This window comes from Trachypithecus francoisi, unplaced genomic scaffold, assembly GCF_009764315.1.
Source record: "Trachypithecus francoisi isolate TF-2019V2 unplaced genomic scaffold, Tfra_2.0 Lachesis_group4, whole genome shotgun sequence".
In the NCBI taxonomy this organism is placed as follows: domain Eukaryota; kingdom Metazoa; phylum Chordata; class Mammalia; order Primates; family Cercopithecidae; genus Trachypithecus; species Trachypithecus francoisi.
Genome location: NW_022681469.1, coordinates 127469423 through 127489022, shown reverse-complemented (window position 1 = coordinate 127489022; position 19600 = coordinate 127469423). Strand labels below are relative to the sequence as shown.

Sequence of the window (19600 nt, the reverse complement as noted above, 5' to 3'; positions counted from 1 at the left end):
ACACCCAGCTCAACCTGACATGGGACCAGAGGTGCTGGCTGGGGGTGTTCACTGCTTCTCTTTTCTCTCTTGCCAGACTCAGTAGAGGAAGCTGAGACCGCTTCTGGCTTTGGGAGAGGCCAGGGAGACTGTGCGTTTGGAGCCTGCTTGCATGAGAGAAGCATGTGTGGGAACACCAGAGCCTGGCTTTGAACCCCATTCCCCCAACATGATGCCAAGTGTGGCAGATATGACACTAGGCTTTGCGTGCTGGAGGGGGCAGCTCCTGGAGATCATCAGTCAGCTCTACCTGTCCCTGGGCACTGAGCGGTCAGGGCTGGCTTTGCAGTGGTGGGGCTGTGGAGGGTGGCAAGGGGCAGGGCAGGGAGGGGGGCACAGGGAAGCTGGCCCAGGGCTGCTGCTGGCTTGTGAGTCCCAGCTTGAGCCTCGCTTGTTGGGTCAAAGGTCCTCTCAACCCCAGCAGAGGCAGTACGTGCACTCTGGGCTGTTCTTCCTACTATGGTGGCTTTTGTCATCTGACCTCTGCCTGCCCCAAGTCTTCACTGCTAGCCTTCATCTCTCCCCTTAAATGTGACCACAGCAGCCACCTGTGGCTTCGCTCCCACAGAAGACAGAGCCAATTGTGTCACCTGCTTCCCTGGGGCAGGGTTTCAAGGTCTCACATCCCATAAGTGGCCCACTCGGCTTCCCCTGAGCATCCTGGCCTGGTGGGGGTAACCATGGCCCTGGCCACCCCACCCACAGGGCCTGGTGACATTGCTGCAGTCACAGCCCCTCGAGTGTCGGACTTACTGAGAGAGCAGGGAAGGAGCCGGATTCCATGGGGACCCGGGAGACTGGCTCCAGTCTTGGCCTCAGGTTCACAGAAGGAAAATGGGCCAGTGTGCTGGAGCCATGCTTCTCAAAGTGTACTACCTAAATGAGCAGAGCAGCATCCATGTAACCTAGGAGATGGTGGCAAGTGGGAGTTCTAGGGCCTGCCCCAGGCCTGTGGAGCCAGAAGCTCTGGGGGCAGGGCCAGCAAGCTATACAGACAGGCCTCCGAGTGACTGTGATGCCTGCACACCTTGGGAACCATCGACCTAGATAACCTCTGAACACTAACGGCTCCTGGTGCATCTGGAAAAGACACAGGCCATGTCTGGGAGGCAGGGGAGATGGACTGGCACACTCCTCCTCCCACAGGGCAGCATGATGCTCGATTCCCTCAGAAGGATGTCCTTCATCTTTTCCATGCCGTCTGTGTTCACCCTGGCCCTCCCAGCAGCCTGGGAAGGGCAGAACACTGCACACACAAGAGGGCCGTTCCCAGTCCCCACATTCCAGATTCATCTGTCACCAGACCCACGGGAGGAGGCAGACTGGTTCCAGGAGGATGAGAGCCCTCGTTCTGACACCTGTGTCTGATTCCAGGGCCTACAGATCCACTCTGGACTACACCAGAGAAGTTTGGGGATTTTCATTCACCTCCAGAAGAGGAGGCTCATGCGTGGCTGCAAGCAGGGAAGACCTACTACATCCTGCGGCAGAGCGAGCTGGTGGACCTGTACATCCAGCTGAGTGGCAAGGGAGGCAGTAGGGCCTCTGTGCTGTTCACTCTCTGTCCATCCATCCATCCGTTCATCCTTCCAACATCTATTTACCTGTTCATCCTTCCATCCATCCATCCATCCATGCATCATTCATCCATTGTTTTATCATCCATCTATTCACCCGTCTATCCATCCATTCACCTGTCCATCTGCCCATCCTTCCATCATCTGTTTACCTGTTCATCCTTCCATCCATCCATTATCCATTAATCCATCCATCCATTCTTCCATCATCTTTACATACACCTGTGGGTCCTTCCATCCATCTTTCCATCATCCATCCATTCACCTGTTCGTCCATCCATCCATCCACCTTTCCATCATCTATCCAACTTTATCCTATCCATCCATCATCCACCCATCCTTCAACTGTTCATCTCTTCATCCATCCATTCACCTGTTCATCCATCCTTCCATCATCCATCCATTCAACTGTTCTTCATTCCATCCTTCCATCATCCATCCATTCAACTGTTCATTCTTCTATCTGCCCATCATCCATCCATCCTTCCATCATTCATCCACTCGCCTGCTCATCCTTCCATTCATCCATCATCCATCCATCCATTCACCAGTTCATCCTTCCATTCATCCATCCATCCGTCCATTCATCACCCACCCATTCAGCCATCACCCATCCACCTGTTCGTCTGTCCATCCATTCATCCAACCATTCTTCCATCATCTATCCATTCACATGTTCATCCTTCCATCATCCATCCACCCATCTATTCATACATCCATCCAATATCCATCCATCCTTCTATCATCCATCCTTTCACCCATCCATCCACTCACCTATTCTTCCATCCATGCATCATTCATCCATCCACCCACCAATCTATTAATCCATCCCTCCGTTCATCTGTCCATTTGTTTATCCATACATTCATCTATCCACCATCTATCCTCCACACATCCATACATTATCTACTCACCCATACATACACACATCATTCCAACCATGCACCCACCCATCCATCCATCAATCTGTCCATCCATCCATCCAAGCATTCTTCTATCCACACACCCATCCATCCATCCATGTGTCTATACATCTGCTCATCCATTCATCCATCCATCTACGCATTCCTAAGCCACTGCTGAACACCTGTTGTGTGCCTGTTCCCTCCCTCCAACTGGTTCCCTCACATCATCCCACAGTGGCCAGCATCTTCTTCCTGAGGGCAGAGGTGTGGCCCCTCACAGTGCCTAGCACCTGCTGGTATACAGCACATGCTCAAAGAACGGGACCACTCAGTTAACACACAGAAGAACTTGCTCCAAGAGACACGTGGTACATCTCCTTACAAAATGAACCTATCATAGCGGCTGTTTTCAGAGGCTTTCCCAGTGTGATCTGGAACAAATTGTGAAGCTCACGAGCCTGGTGAAGCTTTCATTATTGAGCACCTGCTGTATACCTCCTGGAGCTGAGGAGAAGGATCGAGCTCATGGCCAAGAGGGGACCAGGCCCACCCACACACACTGTTGATGTGTGGCCCTGAGCTGCGGCAGGGATGTGGCAACGCAGAAAGGAACCAGGTGATAGGTTCCCAGCAATCTGGGGGCCACGGAGACTGTTTGAGTACGGGGGGTAGGCTAGGGATATCCCTGGTGGTAGGATTCACAGGTGTCGGGCTTCTGGGCTGCAGCTGCTCAATCACCTCCTGGCACTCAGGTGCATCAGTTCATCGTCCTCATGCCAGTGGTGGGGCAGCCCTAATGCACAGGTCTGAAAAATGCTCAGGTTTACCTGCAGTGTGTGAGAGGAAGGAGGCTGGCAAAGGTGGGTGTGGCCACCTCACCAGGTGTGGGTCTTGAGGGAACTTCTGCCTCCTTCCAGGTGGCACAGAATGTGGTCCTGTACACAGGCGACTCCAACCTGGGGTGGAGCTGTTTGAGGCAGCTGGAGACATCTTCTTCAATGGGGCCTGGGAGCGGAAGAAAGCCATGTCCTTCTACCAGGTGAGCTGGCCTGTGGGCTGATGTGGGTGGGCCTTGGCGGGGCACCTGGAGGGCTGAGGCACAAGTGTGGCAGGGCAGAGGCCTCCCACCTGCAGGCAGGGCTACCCATGCACATGCTTAGTTTCCCAGTGGTCTCACCAGGAATGATATTGACCGTGCCCCTTCCCAGGACAAACGCTTGGGTGTGGACATGACAGTGGCTCTACCCTTTGCACCTGATGATCTCAAGCAACCATGAGTGGAAAGTCCTGTCCTAATCTTCCAGATGAGGAAGCTGAGGCTCAGAGAGTCACAGAGACATGACAAAGGACACACAGCATGTCAGTGGGAGACCCAGGGCCAGGGCCCAGATCTGCATGCACCCCGAAACGGGGACGGCTTCTCCCTTCCTCTGAGTTCACGGTGTGGCTCAGCTCTGGGCACAGACAAATGTGGTGTTTTTAGAGCAGAGAGGAGTGCTGGCTCCCCCCAGTCAGACCCCCGGTGCACAGGGTGGGAGAGGCTGGTCTGAGGCTGCCAGGTGTAGCTGGATGGGCCTCAGATGACTCTTCAGCCCCCAACTTGGGTGTCTGAACCGTGCGTTATCCCAGAGCACAGAGCTCTGTGGAGGTGCACGGGTAACTGGGGCGTGGGAAGCTCCAAGCACATGTTTGAGCTCTGAGGAGGGCGCTGGGCAAGGTGGGTGCTGCGGGAAGCCTGACCCCACCTGCCTGTGTGGTAGGGGTCCTGCCCCTGGCAGTGACTACGGGCAACTACAAGGTGAGCCGCAGCTGTACAACAAGCCGGTGGCACTGCTGGCAATGCTGGAGGAGCCCCAGAAGGGCTTGGAATTTGCCCACATGGCCCTAGCTGTCAGCATCACTCTGGGTAAGTCCCCTGAGCGCCCGCCCTGCCAGGACCCACACTTTGCCAGAGCCGAGCCTCCATGTCTGCAGGGCAGGAGCTGAAACAGCTGCTGGATTTTCCCGGTCTCCTGTCCAGGCAGGCAGATCTGCCCAGCTGGCTTCCCTGTCTGGCCGTGGGGCACAGCCCGAGGTCTCTCACATAGCGCAGAACTCCCTGCCTGGCTGAGCTCTGCTTCCTCTGTCTCTTCCCGCTGCTGATCACAAGGGCCGCCCAGTGTGCCCTCTGCCTTCCAGACATGCCAGGCATCTCGGTCCCTGTGCCAGGCCGACTGGCACATTCCCTTTGTCTTGTGCCCTTTCCACCCTCAACCACACAACTCTCCGGCTGATGAAATCCCAGTTCCCCTTCCAGCAGCCTGCCCCTTAAAGCCGGGCATCCCCGGGTGCTGTGCCAGCTCGTCTCTCCTCCTCCAACGACAGAGAAACCTGGGCAGGCCGCATGCCCCAGCGCCTTGTGCCCTGGGGCCCAGTACAGAGTAGGTGTGCAGCTGTGTGGAAATGCATTGAATGCAGGCTCCACGGCACTCGCCCTGCAAAGGGGAGGACATCGGAGACAGCCTAGCTGGGTTTGCGCAACTGTGGGGGGACCTGGACCTCAGGCACGCAGTGACTCCCCAAGATAAGAGGCTCTGATCGTGACACACCCAGGAGGAGTCTGATGTCACATCTGTGGGTTGCATGGAGCCGGGGTGCTCGGGAGCACCTGGACTGCATGGCTTTTGGGCTCCACTGGTTAAAACCAGTGAGCAAAGGCAGGTGGCTATGTGTAGGAACAGAGCTGGGCCATCCAAGCCCGACTTTGCCAAAGCCTCACAGTAGACAGGGGCAGGCCTTATTAGTTCCACTTTACAGATGGGAAAGTGAGTCTGGAAACCCGGAAGGGACTGGCCAGAGCTGCCCAGGTGACCGCAGGTGCCTGGAGGCAAGCCAGGTGCTGCCCGGGGTCTGTATACCTGCTCCTGAGGGGCCTGTGCCTGACTGCCCCAGGGAGCCACGTCCTCACACCTGCCCCTTTGGCCTCCACCCCAGGGGACCGGCTGAACGAGCGCGTGGCCTACTACCGGCTGGCCGCCCTGCACCACCGGCTGGGCCACGGCAAGCTGGCGGAGCACTTCTACCTCAAGGCCCTGTAGCTCTGCAACTCGCCGCTGGAGTTCGACGAGGAGACCCTCTACTCCGTGAAGATGTACCTGGTGCTCGGTGACATCATCGTCTACGACCTGAAACTTGGCTGAAGGTTGGTGGGGAGGGACAGGGCTGAAGGTGAGTGGGGAGGGGCAGGGCTCTGGGTGATCCCGGCCCCCTTGGAGTGGGATCTCCACAGACCCCAGGGGTCTGGGTTCCAGCCTTCCTTAGGAATGGCCCAGTGGCTTCCCTGGAGCTCTGCACCCAGCTGGAGGAGCCGGCAAGGTTAGCAGATACAACCCAGCTCCCAAGCTGGCCAGGCCCCACCCTCAAGAACTCAGTCTCAACCAGGGAGGCTGACACATAAGCGGGCAATGGTGGCCTCTGGGTAAAGAAGGGGGATTGTAGTCAGGCGGACCCTCCTGGAGGAGGTGACACCAAACTGAGTCTTGACAGTCAAGTGTCAAGTTGCATTTAACAAAGAAAACAGGGTCGGGAGAAGGACATTTTGGAGGACGGCATCATCCTCACATTGAATCCACGTTGCAAGATCCAACCCAAATCCCAGTGCCTCCTCTAGGAAGCCTGCCCAGGGTGCCAGCCTGCCCATGGTGCCAGCCTGCACTGAGCAACTCCTTCCTGGAGTTCCGAGACACCTGGAATCTTCACATCACCCAGGAAGGGTGGGGTGGGACTGGTGTCTTACCACCGGGTTCACAGACAAGGGAACCCCAGCTCACGGCAGGTGCAGTGGGGCGGGACCCCAGCCAGCCAGGCTGAGACCTTGCTGGGTCAGGTCTGTCTCGAGGGGAGGTGCTGTGCTCCCTCTTCCTCCAGCCCCGCAGGGGTGGAGAGCTGGGACTGGCAGACTCAGACCTGGGGTGTCTCCACCCTCTGCCCAGCAGGCACCCGCCCCTCCTCCGCATCGCACCGGCACCGTGTCAGTGCTCCTTATAGGCTGAGGGGCCAGGGCGCTCCAGTGCAGGGACCGAGATCTTGGGGACCTTAGAGCAACAAGAGGAGCTGGGGCAGCCGTAAGACCCCGGCCCATATCCCTCACCACAGGCCTGGGGCTGCCCGAGAGGCTTCCGCCCAATGCTGGCGACACCTGGTGGTCAGAAGCGGTCCCTGTGGCCTCCCAAGTACCAGCCAGACAGGGAGGTGCCAGGTGTCAGGCCCAGAGGGACGCTGCTTACCGCTCAGGGGCTCGCCTGGGACCAAGGGACGGGCCTCCCAGAAGTGGCCCTTTATCTCTCTTGGTTAAGCCTGCCGCGACTCTGCCTGCCCAGGAGGAAGGAAACAGCCAAGTAGTACCTGAGAGGCCAAAGTCCATGGTTGGGGTCGAGGGGCAGAGGCCTCCTTCACCTCCTTCTCGTGCACAGCCCTCTGGGCCTCATCGTGTTGGTCCTGTCAGCCCAGGCCAGCTTCCCACAGGGAGGCCCCCTCGGAATTCCCCAAGGGTGGCTGTCTTTCCAAGGCCCCACCCTCCTCCTTGTATAGGAGGCTCTGGACCCGGTGCCCAGAGGAGTGGGAGAGAAAGCTGGGCTGGATGGGGCCTGGAAGGCTGGCGGAGAGGCAGGAGTAAATGGGCATCCTTGCCAATTACCTCTAAAATGGGGTCCCCTTTAGTCTCCACGTGAGAGTCAGCCCTGGAATAGGGTGGATTAGGTGTGTCCTGGCTCAGCCTGCCACTCACTAGCTGCTGCACACACTACAGGCACATGGAAATGCACACGCAAATGCACACAGACACAGGCACACGCACATACAGGCGCACACACACAGGCACAGGTGCACACACAACCACATACACAGGTACACATGCACAGGCACACACAGGCGCACACACAGGCGCACAAACACGCACAGGCACACGCAGAGACATGCACTTTGGCTGGCTGCTTCCTGTTTAGTTGGGATGCCCCCACCCCTTCAGGAAGCCCTTGCCTCCCACCCCTGGCTGAGTCAGAGGCCTCCTGGGCCCCCCACAGGCTCCTGAGCTTCCCTCTGCCACAGCCCGGGCCACCTTTGTGGTCAGTGTTCAGTCCCAGGTCCCTCAGACTGGGAGCAAGGATATTAGGCTCACCCATGCACCCAGCACAGAGTCCAGTGTTTGGCTGGGCCGGGGGGCATTGGATGAGCGGCGGCGGTGACTCGGGGCCTTCTCACGCCCCTGCTCCGTGTGTGGGGCGGGGCAGTGTGGGAATGGACTGCTGCATGTTGGACTTTGTCCTTGGCCCTGGGAGCCGTCTTGAAGAGGGACAGGCCAGGCCAGGGTCTTAGAGAGGTCCCTTGGGTGTCCCCATGTGGAGGAGGCGCCTGGGGAGAAGCCGGCGGGGAGATGGAAGGGTCAAGATGGAGGTCTGGGAGGCAGCATCCCAACCCAGGGATGGTGAGTTTGAGCCAAAGATGCATTGAAAATGGGAGTGGATGTCTGGGGAGTCACACTCTGTCAATATTTTAGGGAACATTGCCAGGAAGGACACCTGTGAGATGGTTTTGTACCTGATCTGGCCCGTGGAGGGCCTGGAAATGGTCAGCATGGACAGGGGCCAGAGGGAAGCCTGGGTCACTCAATGCTGTGCCCCTGCTGTGGCTTGGAGCCAGGGATCCCGCATGGAACTCTCAGAGCAGGCAGGATCTGCCGTGACCTCAGCCCATGGGGAAAGCAGCCACTGCCTGCAGAGAGGGTGGGACTGGGGCAAGAGGCTTGGGGTGAGTGGAGCGTAGGGACAGTCAGGAAGGCTTCCAGAGGTTTCAGGGTTGTCCCCACCTCCTGCAGCTGAGACCACAGCAGTGTCACAGGCTTCGGGGCTCATGGGGTGAGCCAGCATTGGCTGGACATGTGGAATGACTTGGAGATGGGAGCAGCCTCTGGGAAGACAGGCTCCGAGTCCCCCTTTTGCTGAGCATGGCCTGTCCCCTTCAGGAACGGTTTGATGCAGCCGGGTACTATCAGCTGGTACTGGCAGCCACCGTGGACCTGGGCAACAAGAAGGGCACAGATGAAGACCTACACGCGGCTGGCCACCATCTCCCACAACTTCCTCCTGGACAGCGAGAAGTCGCTCTTCTTCTATTAGAAGGCCAGGACCTTCACCACAGTGCTCAATGTCTGCAAGGTCAACCTGCCTCCTCTGCCACTCTGCGGGTGGGCCCCCTGGTTGGCCCCAGCCACCCTCGCTGAGGACAGCATCCGACGGAGTGGGTTTTGTGCAAGGAGGATGGTCTCCTGCCTCACCTGGTGTCTCCCGTGGCTCATTTTCTGGGAAATGGAGGCATGAAAGCAGGGTTCAAATAGCAATAAATGTTTTTTTGCAATAACATACTGAAGTCCCTGGGGCATTTTCCCTGTGTGCTTCCTGGGCGGTGTCTAGGGGCCAGCTCCTTCCCTGGTGGCAGCCTCTGATCTTGGGATGAGGAGGACCTGAGTCCAACAGACCTGGGCCAGGTCACCATGAGCCTCGGTTTCCTGGCGGCCAGAGGGGAGATGGTGGTAGAACTCCCTGGGCAGCTCCCTGCTCTCTCTGCTCAGAGCTTTTGCTGTAGGTCTCGTGCTGCCCTTGCCTTTATCCTTCAGGCCACTGTGCCGCATGTAGGGGCTGCTAGTGCCCCTGTTCGCCATTGAAGAAACAGAGGCACAGAGAGGTTCGGTGTCTCGCCCACCGTCACACAGCAGGTAGGGGTGGAGACACAGAACCTAGTATACTGACCACCACACCACTCTGCCAGCTTGCTGCCAGGAAGGTGTCCCCCATTAGGACCCAAGGTCAGCTCCTGGACCTCTCTTGTAGTGTCAGGAGAGCCACAGGCTAGTGAGGGTGGCCCCAGGGATCCCTCACTCAGTGTCCTCTGCTCCCAGACTTGGTTGGGCCGAGCCTGGCCAGTCCCACCTCTGGCCACCGGTCAGCCCTGCGGGAAGTGAGATGCAGGGATCTCCGCCTGTGTAGACGCTGCTACCCAGTATTGAAAGCCTTATCTGGGCTGCCCCCTATGCCGTCCCCTCAGGCCCCCTCCCCTTCCGGCCCCTGGCCCTCATCCCAGTCCCTGGAATCCCAGCTTTTCCTTCTTGGAATCTCTTGGCCCCAGGGAACACAGCTCACAGGGTCTCTTTGCCACTTTACCGCAAGCAAACCGAGGTTCAGAGACTGTGGGTGTCCCACGTGATTCTCACATACACTGCACTCTCCCAGGCCCCTCTTTTAAACACTTTAAATGAGGTGACTTTCACATCGCATGCAATTAACTATTTCAACGCGAATAATGCGGTGGCATTTGTGCATTCACAGTCCTGTGCAACCACTCACACCATGTAGTTTCTTTTTTTTTTTTTTGAGACGGAGTCTCGCTCTGTTGCCCAGGCTGGAGTGCAGTGGTCGGATCTCAGCTCACTGCAAGCTCCGCCTCCCGGGTTCACGCCATTCTCCTGCCTCAGCCTCCCAAGTAGCTGGGACTACAGGCGCCCACCATCACGCCCGGCTAGTTTTTTGTATTTTTTAGTAGACACGGGGTTTCACTGTGTTAGCCAGGATGGTCTCGATCTCCTGACCTCGTTATCCGCCCGTCTCGGCTTCCCAAGTGCTGGGATTACAGGCTTGAGCCACCGCGCCCGGCCGACTTTTTTTTTTTTTTTTGCCATGTAGTTTCAAAACGTGTTCATCTCCCCAGAAGAAACCTGCCATCCTCACTAAGCAGTTACCCCTCCTTGGTATCCCCCAAGCCCCTCGTTTAATGGAAGGGGAAACTGAGGCCCAGAGAGAGACTTGCCAGTGGGTGGAGCTCTGATTATAAGGAATCAGGCACCCATCTGCTGCTTCAGTCCTGGGTTGGTTTTCCACTCAGCAGAGGTGACAGAGCCAGGAGGTTCTGGGACCCCATGCTTGCAGCCAGAGCTCTGCCCCGAGCTTTCCCACCAGGGGGCAGCAGAGAGCTTTCCAGAACCGGCCGCGAGGCTGGCGGGAAGCAGCAGGTAAGAGCTGCTGACAAACCTTACGTGGACGCCAGATCGCTGTCTCCGTGGGTTGGGCTTGGGAATTGGAGAGGAGGCCGCATCATTGGAAACATGAAGACAGCACGGCCTGGCTGGAGGAGCGGGAAGCGCCATCACGTTTACTAAGGACACAGATCTCCTGCCCACTGGGACGGGCATGCAGCCACTCTTCTAGGGGTGGGGCCTGTAGGTCCAGGTTGCTCTCTGCCCCCGACCTGCCTCAGAGTCCAGGGCCTTGGAACTGTGCCTCCCCATCTCCACCCACCCTGGCTGGTGCCATAACAGGACTGGATCCTGGGATCCTGTTCCTCTTGGGCAGCAGAGACTGGGGAACCAGGGGAAATGATGGGTCTTCAAGCCCCACATTCAAACCCCAGCCCACCACGCACAGTCTGGGGGTTTGGGGTGAGGGAGTTGATGCCTCTGAGCCCCAGTTTTGTCACCACTAAAATGAGGCCGACATACTGGGGCAGAGTGCCAGCCCCAGGGCTAACAGAGGCCTGTTCCCTACTGACAATACCTCTTACTCCTAGGAACAGCTCCAACAACCACACACTAGGGAACACTCAACCCAGGCCAACTTGTCAGAGGCACGTGAGCCAGAGCGACTCCATCTTGAATGGGGGCTGGGTAAAGGGAGGCTGAGACCTGCTAGGCCGCCTTCCCAGGAGGCTAGGCATTCTTAGTCACAGGATGAGATAGGAGGTCGGCACAAGATACAGCTCATAAAGACCTTGCTGATAAAGCAGGTTGCAGTAAAGTCGGCCAAAGCTCACCAAACCCAAGATGGCCACGAGAGTGACCTGTGATTGTCCTCACGGCTCATTATGTGCTAATTCTAATGCATTAGCTGCCACAAGACACTCCCACCAGCGCCACGACAGTTTATAGATGCCATGGCAACATCTGGAGGTTCAATACATGGTCTCAGAAGGGAGGGCAGAAACTCTCAGTTCTGGGAATTGCCCACCCCTTTCCTGGAACACTCATGAATAGTCCAACCCTTGTTTAGCGTATGATCAAGAAATAACCATGAAAATGGGCAACCAGCAGCCTTTGGGGCCACTCTGCCTATGGAGCAGCCATTCTTCTTTCTTCTTTTTTTTTTTTTTTTTTGAGATGGAGTCTCGCTCTGTTGGCAGAACTGGAATGCAGTGGCATGATCTTGGCTCACTACAACCTCTACCTCCTGGGTTCAAGCGATTCTCCTGCCTCAGCCTTCCTAGTAGCTGGGATTTCAGGCACCTGCCACCACGCCCAGTTAATTTTTTGTATTTTGGTGGCGACAGGGCTTTGCCATGTCGGACCAGGCTGGTCTCGAACTTCTCACCTCAGGTGATCCACCTGCCTCGGCATCCCAAAGTTATAGGATTACAGGAGTGAGCCACTGCGCCTGGCCAGAGTAGCCATTCTTTTATTCTTTTTCTTTCCTAATAACCTTGCTTTCACTTTATGGACTCGCCCCGAATTCTTTCTTCTGTGAGATCCAAGAAACCTCTCTTGGGGTCTGGATCGGAACTGCTTTTCAGTAACAAACTTGCTTAACCTCTCAGACCCTTCGTCTCTTCATCTGTAACCAAAGACAAAGCCTCCCATGAGGTTCCAAAAGTGTGCAGAGAACGCATGGGAAACGAGGGGCACAGAGTTGGTGTGCAGAACCAGTATCACAGACTGGGTGTGAAGCCACTGTCATACTGGAAGTAATATCACGCTCTCCCCCACAAGTTATGAGGAACAGTATCACAGGGGGTTGTGTACCTTCTCCAGTAGTGGGAGTAGTATCATCATCTCTTCCTTTAGATGACAGGAACGATGTCACAGGGTGGGTGTACATCCCGTGTGTTTTTGGAAGCAATGTTATTCTCTCTTCTTGTAGGTTTTAGGATTCATATCACAGGCGGGGTGTACACCCCTTGTTATATTGGATGGAGTCTCATCCTATTTCAACCTGTATCTTTAGAACAATATCGCATGGGGGTTGTATATCACTTCAATATTGGTAGTAATACCATCCTCTCCTTTCCTGGATATGAGAAACAGTATCAGAGGAGGGGTGTACACCCCTTGCAATGTTGGTAGTAATATCATCTCTCGCCTGTGGTTAAGGACAAAATCCCACGGTGGCTGTATGGTTCCTACTTTATTGGGAGTAATATCATCCATTCACCCCCTGGATATCAGGAACCATATCGCAGAAGAGTTGTCCAACCCTTTCGATATTGTCAGCCATGTCATCTTCTTCCCGCCTGGATATTAGGAACGATACCCCAGGGTTGGGGGCGGTGTGCACCCACTGCGATCTCGAAAGTAAACTTAGCCTCTTTCCCGCTCGATATTAGGAACTACATCACAGGCGGCTGTACACTTCTTGCCATATTGGGAGTCTTATCATCCTCTCCTATCTTGGATATTATGAAAAATATTACAAACGAGGTGTACACCCGCTGAGATATTGAGAGTAATATTACGCTGTCCTCTTCGGGATATTAGGAACAATATCACAGGAGGTGTGTACAACCCCTGCGATATTGGGAGAAATATCATTCTCTCCCCTTGAATATAAGAAACAGTATCACAGGAGGATGTACCCCCCCGTGATACTGGGAGTCATATCATGTTATTCGGAACAATAGCACAGTGGGTGTGTAAAACCCCTGCCATATTACCACTAGTATTACCTTCTCCATCCCAGGATATAAGGAACAATATCACAAGGGGATGTACACCCCTGTGATATTCGGGATAATATGTGCCTCTCCCCGGCTGGCTATTAGTAATATCTTCCTCTCCCTGGCTGGATGTGAGGGAAAATATCACAATGGAGGTCCACGCCCCTTGCGATATTGGGAGTAACATCATCCTCTCGCACTCTGGATAGAAGAAACAAGAAGACCGAAAGGATGAACACACACTGCGGTAATTTCATTAATGTCGTCTTCTACCCCCTGGTTATTAGGAAAAACAGCATAGAGGAGTGGACACTTTCTGCGATATTGGGAGTAATTTCATCTTCTCCTCGCCGGATATCAGGAATAAGTCTATTAATTATTAATATTAATAAATATGATATAAATTAATACTAATCAATGACATTAATAATGACAATAAGGACACTAAATATTAATATTAATTAAAATGTTAATGATTAGTATTAATAATTAATATTAACACTATTAATAATTAAATAATGATATCATCAATTAATGTTATTTAAATCAACACTAAGTGATGCTGACAATATAACAATTAATATTAAGAATTAATCATAATAAATGTCAATTATTAACAATGAATTTTTGGCATCCATCATCTATTTAAAATAATTATCAATATTAATGGTAAAATATTAATTGATAGTATTAATAATTATTACAATCGATTCTTGATGTTTAATAATTAATAATATCATTGTTCCCTGAACAATACACTGGAGGTGTACACCGGTCTGTGAAAGTGTTCATTATTTCCAGAGGGAAAGACGATACTACTCACAATATCCAAACAGGCCGTGAGTCCACCATGGCTCCCAATAACCAAAGGGGGGAAGGGGTGGCTATGGGTCCCCACCTTGTGGGGGGTGGCTCACCCCCCTGCGAGGTGGCTCCCAATAGCCAAGGGGGTAGAGGGGGCGGCTATCGGTCCCCACCTCGCGGGGGGTGGCTCACCCACCTTGTCACAGCCCCTGCTTTTGACAAGGGCATTCCAAAGCTAATCTGAAAAACTAGTCCAGGCCATGATCGGTGGGGCATCAGAATTGCCTCATCATCCCACCTCCCTTCTGGAATTAGAACTTAGACTCTTAGTCTGATGGGAAACATTTACAATCTATTCTCTCCGAAGCTACCTGGAGGATTCCCTCCACATGACAAAGCCTTGGTCTCCACAACCCCTTATCTGACAACTCTCTCGACCATCTGTCAATCAGGAAATTTTTGAATCTATCTATGACCTGGACACCCCTGCTTCCAGTTGTCCCACCTTTCCAGACCAAACCAATGTACATCTTACATTTATTTGATCGATTGTCTCATGTCTCCCTAAAAACTATAAAACCAGGCTGGGCTCTGACCACCTCGGGAATACGTTCTTAGGATCTCCTGAGGGCTGTATCAAGGGCCATGGTAACTCATTTGGCTCAGAATAAATCTCCAAATGCTTCACAGAGTTTGACTCTTTGCTGACATGGTACCTTTCATGGGTATTCATCTAGGGGACTCACAATCAACCGGAGGCAGCAGGTGCTCACTGTGCAAAAGTCTCTGCAGGACTGAGCCTCTGGCACGGGGACTCCAACCCCTGAAGCAGCAGCTCTCCCACGTCCCACAGCCTGATAGACCTGCACCTCCCGGGCTTCTCATTTCAGAGTCTCAGCAACACATCTACCAAATGTCATCAACATCACAGAAGATTCCTCGAGGCTTTTGGCTGTTGTTTCTGGTGGACATTTTAGTGAATGAATCACTATTTCAAGGAGGATAAAGGCTCACTATTCAAAGGCATGTTTGTCAAGTTTTGTCATTTCAGCTTCATGCATTTAAATCATGAAGTGAGGCTTGTACCTGATACATTACAGAATCTCTACAAAATAGAGAAAATTCCAATTCTGCACATTCACTCTTTCTTTTCCATATGCATATGGATGGTGGTAATTTAAGTTGCCATTCCAACAGGATTTCTAAATTAAACTGTCTTCTACTTTAAACACTACGTGTTAAACATTACACATTCCATTGTTAAACATTTATAGCAGGGTCTGTATGGCCCATTTAAAGATTTCTTCCTCACTAAAAATAAGCGTTTAAACAATAAATGGTCTACTCTAAAATATTCTAGAGACAGAGATACATTTGGAGAGTGGACACACTTAACACAGAAACCCGGAACATCAAACAGGCACAACCAGCAGTGAGGGTGGTAGGGGCGCCATGTGAGTGCCCCTCAAAACACGCACAAGCCTGGCTGCTTAAAAGGAATGAATAGGCCGGGCGCGGTGGCTCAAGCCTGTAATCCCAGCACTTTGGGAGGCCGAGACGGGTGGATCACGAGGTCAGGAGTTCGAGATCATCTGGCTAACACGGTGAAACCCCGTCTCTCACAAAAAGCTAGCGGGCGAGGGTGGCGCCTGTAGTCCCAGCTACTGGGGGGCTGAGGCAGGAGAATGGCGTACCGGGGAGGCGGAGCTGCAGTGAGCTGAGATCCGGCCACTGCACTCCAACCTGGGTGACAGAGCGAGACTCCGCCTCAAAAAAAAAAAAAAAAAAAGGAATGAATATAGCTCAACACTCCTATGTGAACATTGACGTGTCTACTGCCTTACAGAATCCTCCTAGCTGAGCTGCAGGAACCTTCCTTGGAGCCTTTTCACCTACACTGCCTACAGGTGCCCACTGGCTCCCTGGACAGTCTGTGCTTTGTTTAGAATATCACAGTACTTGGAGGCCTGTTTAATCCTAAGTCAGAGCCTTATCATAACTCAGACACCATCCCTCAGGGCTTGTGGGCCAACTTCGGCTAATGCAGGCTGCTCCACAGTGCCCTGCAGGTGGGCTTGGTGCATCCACACGATTTTAAGATTTGGGGCTACCGCTTTCTGCAGTCACAGATGCGGACTTACATATTCATCATGACTGAAGGCAGCACGTATTTTTATGTTCCTTCTGTAATGGTAATAATCATGGCAACATTTCCCCGATCCTTAAAAAAGCCTCCTAACAGCAGTTGCATTCCATCCCCTTCCCTAATAGAATTTACCAAACTAGGTGAAATCAGTCTTCATGAGAAAGTGACAAATCAGTGTTCACACAATGGCATAGTAGCTGGTCATAGAGTGTACGTCAACATTCCAAACTAAGCACCTATCACAATTATTCCCAACTTGCAGGAAAGCTAGAAAAATTAGAAGGCTTAAAACATAATATAATGAAAATAACAAGAAATCAAAGTTTCTGAGGAGCATTTGTTAGCCAAGCAAGGAAAGCCATTAACCAGTGCTGATTACATTGCATTTGATTACAGCAGCCAAAGACGTGACCAGAGGAAGAGACTTTTAAAGATTAGCCTTTCAGTAAGAATGGTTGCTTAACAAGTTCAGACTACTGGGCTACACCAATCGTCAATTAAAAAGCAAGGAAACGAGTGGAGTCATTTTCCTTAATCCTTAATGTGTCAAAAATTATCACATTGGTCAAGCTGGTCTCCAACTCCTGACCTCAGGTGATCCGCCTGCCCTGGCCTCCCAAAGCGCTGGGATTACAGGCATGAGCAACCATGCCTGGCGGAGAAGTGTTTGACAGAGGCTGAGGGGGGGCTCCTGTCCCTTCCTGGGACATCCACGTCCCACCCAGCTTCCCACACTGACTATGACACTCGAAGAATCACAGCAAGGGTAGCTGCGTCCCCGCAGTTCTCTGCACTAACGCCACAGCTGCGTGAGCAGCCACAGCCCTGGAGCTGCCACTCAGCCTTATCGCGCTGGCACAAGCACAGTAGAAACTACCACGCCCCGAAGAGGGAGGAGTGGGGATCCAGGGGAGTGAACCAGGAGGAAGGAATGCGGCTCAGGGGAGTAGGGAGGAGTGGGGGTCCTGCGGAGTGAACTATGAGGGAGGTGTGGGGGCCCAGGGGAGTGAACAAGGAGGGAGGCGTGGGGGCCCAGGGCAGTGAACCAGGAGGGTGGAGTGGGGACACAGAGAGTAAACCAAGAGGGAGGAGGCTGGAGTTTGGCCCAGGGAGTGAACCAGGAGGGAGGAGTGTGGTCCACGGAGTGAACCAGGAGGGAGGAGTGTGGTCCACGGAGTGAACCAGGAGGGAGGAGTGTGGTTCAGAGAGTGAACTAGGAGGGAGGAGCGTGGTCCAGGGAGTTAACCAGGAGGGAGGTGTGTGGTCCAGGGGAGTAGGGAGGAGTACGGTCCAGGGGAGTGAACAAGGAGTCTCTGGGGGTAGCAAGTTCACACATCACAAATACCTCCCAATCCATCCGCATGCAGGGAGAGGATGGAAACCACGCAGGACCTGCAGCACTTTCTCCTCACAGATGAAGAGTGAGGATACCGACTCATGCATGAAATCAGAGTTAAAGTTCTACCACGGTGGGGAGACGCTTCACAGACCCAAATGGGTGCAAAAAGAAACCAATCATACAAGATCAGTGGATGGAAAGGGATCAGAAATTTAAGCCTGTAACAGGCTTTCAGAAAAAACTTCACTTGATCTGCAAGATGACTGCAGCTCTGCTTGATCATTTCTGCAAATGTCTAACTCGCGTTGAGCCATCTCAGAGCCGTTCAAGAGGAGTCACAAAATCAAAACGCCAAGGCATGCTCCATATTTTAGATGGCCTGCAACAGTATGGAAATGAGCAGCGGTGCCAGAGCTTTCAAGTTTGTTTGAAGTCAGTTCCAGCATGAGGGAAGCATCTTCCTGGCTGAAGCAATGAGGTGGGCTCCTGCTCACTGCATGGAAGACCAGCTTTCAGCTAAGCTGCTGAAATCTAAGCAACGTTATAAGAAAAATCACTGAATTCTGCTCGAGGCTCCAAGGTGTTTTCCTCTCTGAAAGGAACCCCCTTCCGGGACTTGGGATTGAGTGACAGCCTTCAATTATGGTTATCCTGGTGGTAACAGGGAACTCCTCAGCCTGCTGAGAGCAGGGGCCATCGACAGCCTCACGGCTCCACAAGCCAGTGTTCTAAGAATCACACGTGTGCAGATAGCAAAGCTTGCTGCATAGACGACAGGTGCTAACAAGCGCCAAACATCTCACTCATACTTGCTAACCACATCTCTTCTCTCAGCCTCCACAGCGTTTCACACTCTGCCTTTATATGGAGAAGAACCGTGCATCCCGAGTGCCACAAACATTCAACTCCTTCCGGGCAGAGGGTGCAGCTTTCCGTCATGGGGTCCTCACTCCAGCCGGCACAGGATTTGCAGAGTGGGCGAGTCTAATGTGGATGACACTTTCTCAATATTCCCTTCACACCCCTCCAAAAACAAGAGTAGTGCCAGCTTCTTACCGAGGTTGTCATGAGGAAAATATTTTTCTCTTATTTGTCACTTCTTAAAGTAATACTTGTGAAGAATGTGACTCTGCATGTACACTGTAAGCACCACACCGTGAACATTCTGCTCTCCCGTGACTGTATTCAAAGGTCCCAAGGACAAAACTTCTCCATAGTAGCCAAATATATATATGTATTTTCACATGACTTCCACTCATCTGAAAGTCACAGATGTGGCTTTTCCTTCATAAAAACATCCAAATGATCCACAAGCCAGGTTTCATAAACACGTTGGTCCAAGTGCGAAAATGACCCCTCAGTCTCCCTCCCCTCAAAGACCAGGACAGCCAGGAAACTGCGCTCTCCACTAAATGACAGCCGGCAGGATTCCCTAAATAAGCAGCCGGAAGATTCCCATCTCGCAGAGCGCGACTTTCAAGACTCAAGATGTCCTCCGCTCCCTGAATGTCCTACAAAGAACAGACTACCCAAATGAGGACTGAGGCTGTAAAGAAACATGTTTTCGGCCGGGTGCGGCGGCTCACGCTTGTAATTTCAGCACTTTTGGAGGACAAGGCAGGCGGATCACAAGGTCAGGCGATCGAGACCATCCTGAATAACACGGTGAAACCCCCGTCTCTACCAAAAATACAAAAAATTAGCCAAGCGTGGTAGCGGGCACCTGTAGTCTCAACTACTCGGGAGGCTGAGACAGGAGAATGGCGTGTAGATGGGAGGCAGAGTTTGCAGTGAACCGAAATCGTGCCAGTGCACTCCACCCTGGGCGACCGAGCAAAAGTCTGTCTCAAAAAATTAAAATAAATAAAATTTAAAATGTTTTCAGCAAATAGCATCAGCGACCCACAAATGAGAGGAACCGTTTTGATTCTAGGAGGGAAACACTACAAAGCACATACATTTTACCCCCGTAAGTAAATTCTTTGGGCCGTCCTGTGTCCGCTATCAAATGCAGCACATCACCTCAAAAGGCAAAGTTCTATAAGTCACATCCAAGGAGGGG

The 19600-nt window shown here is 53.0% G+C and overlaps 1 protein-coding gene and 1 long non-coding RNA gene across 3 annotated transcripts; one reads left to right on the top strand and one right to left on the bottom strand.

Moving 5' to 3' along the window:
* Positions 1-350: 350 nt before the first annotated feature.
* LOC117072943 lies at positions 351-18399 on the bottom strand. Its single transcript, XR_004433029.1, has 3 exons — positions 18390-18399; positions 14352-14358; positions 351-479 (listed from the first exon to the last, which is right to left on the bottom strand). It is a non-coding gene; the product is annotated as an uncharacterized LOC117072943 (long non-coding RNA).
* Positions 3050-5685, top strand: LOC117072942 (SH3 domain and tetratricopeptide repeat-containing protein 1-like). 2 transcript variants are annotated; one of them, XM_033193430.1, is made up of 4 exons: positions 3050-3137; positions 3439-3560; positions 4300-4427; positions 5453-5685. In XM_033193430.1, exons 1-4 carry the CDS (start codon positions 3087-3089, stop codon positions 5596-5598), a joined length of 447 nt encoding a protein of 148 aa, XP_033049321.1. In that variant the 5' UTR covers positions 3050-3086; the 3' UTR covers positions 5599-5685. The 2 variants fall into 2 exon arrangements, with proteins under 2 accessions (XP_033049321.1, XP_033049322.1); XM_033193431.1 differs by having other exon boundaries at positions 5495-5665.
* Positions 18400-19600: the final 1201 nt, after the last annotated feature.

Coding starts and splice junctions, on each gene's coding strand:
- LOC117072942 (XM_033193430.1), top strand. CDS start 3,087: ATGTGTGGCCCTGAGCTGCGGCAGGGATGTGGCAACGCAGAAAGGAAC. Junction 3,138..3,438: donor GCAACGCAGAAAGGAACCAG/GTGATAGGTTCC, acceptor GCCTCCTTCCAG/GTGGCACAGAATGTGGTCCT. Junction 4,428..5,452: donor AGCTGTCAGCATCACTCTGG/GTAAGTCCCCTG, acceptor TGACTGCCCCAG/GGAGCCACGTCCTCACACCT.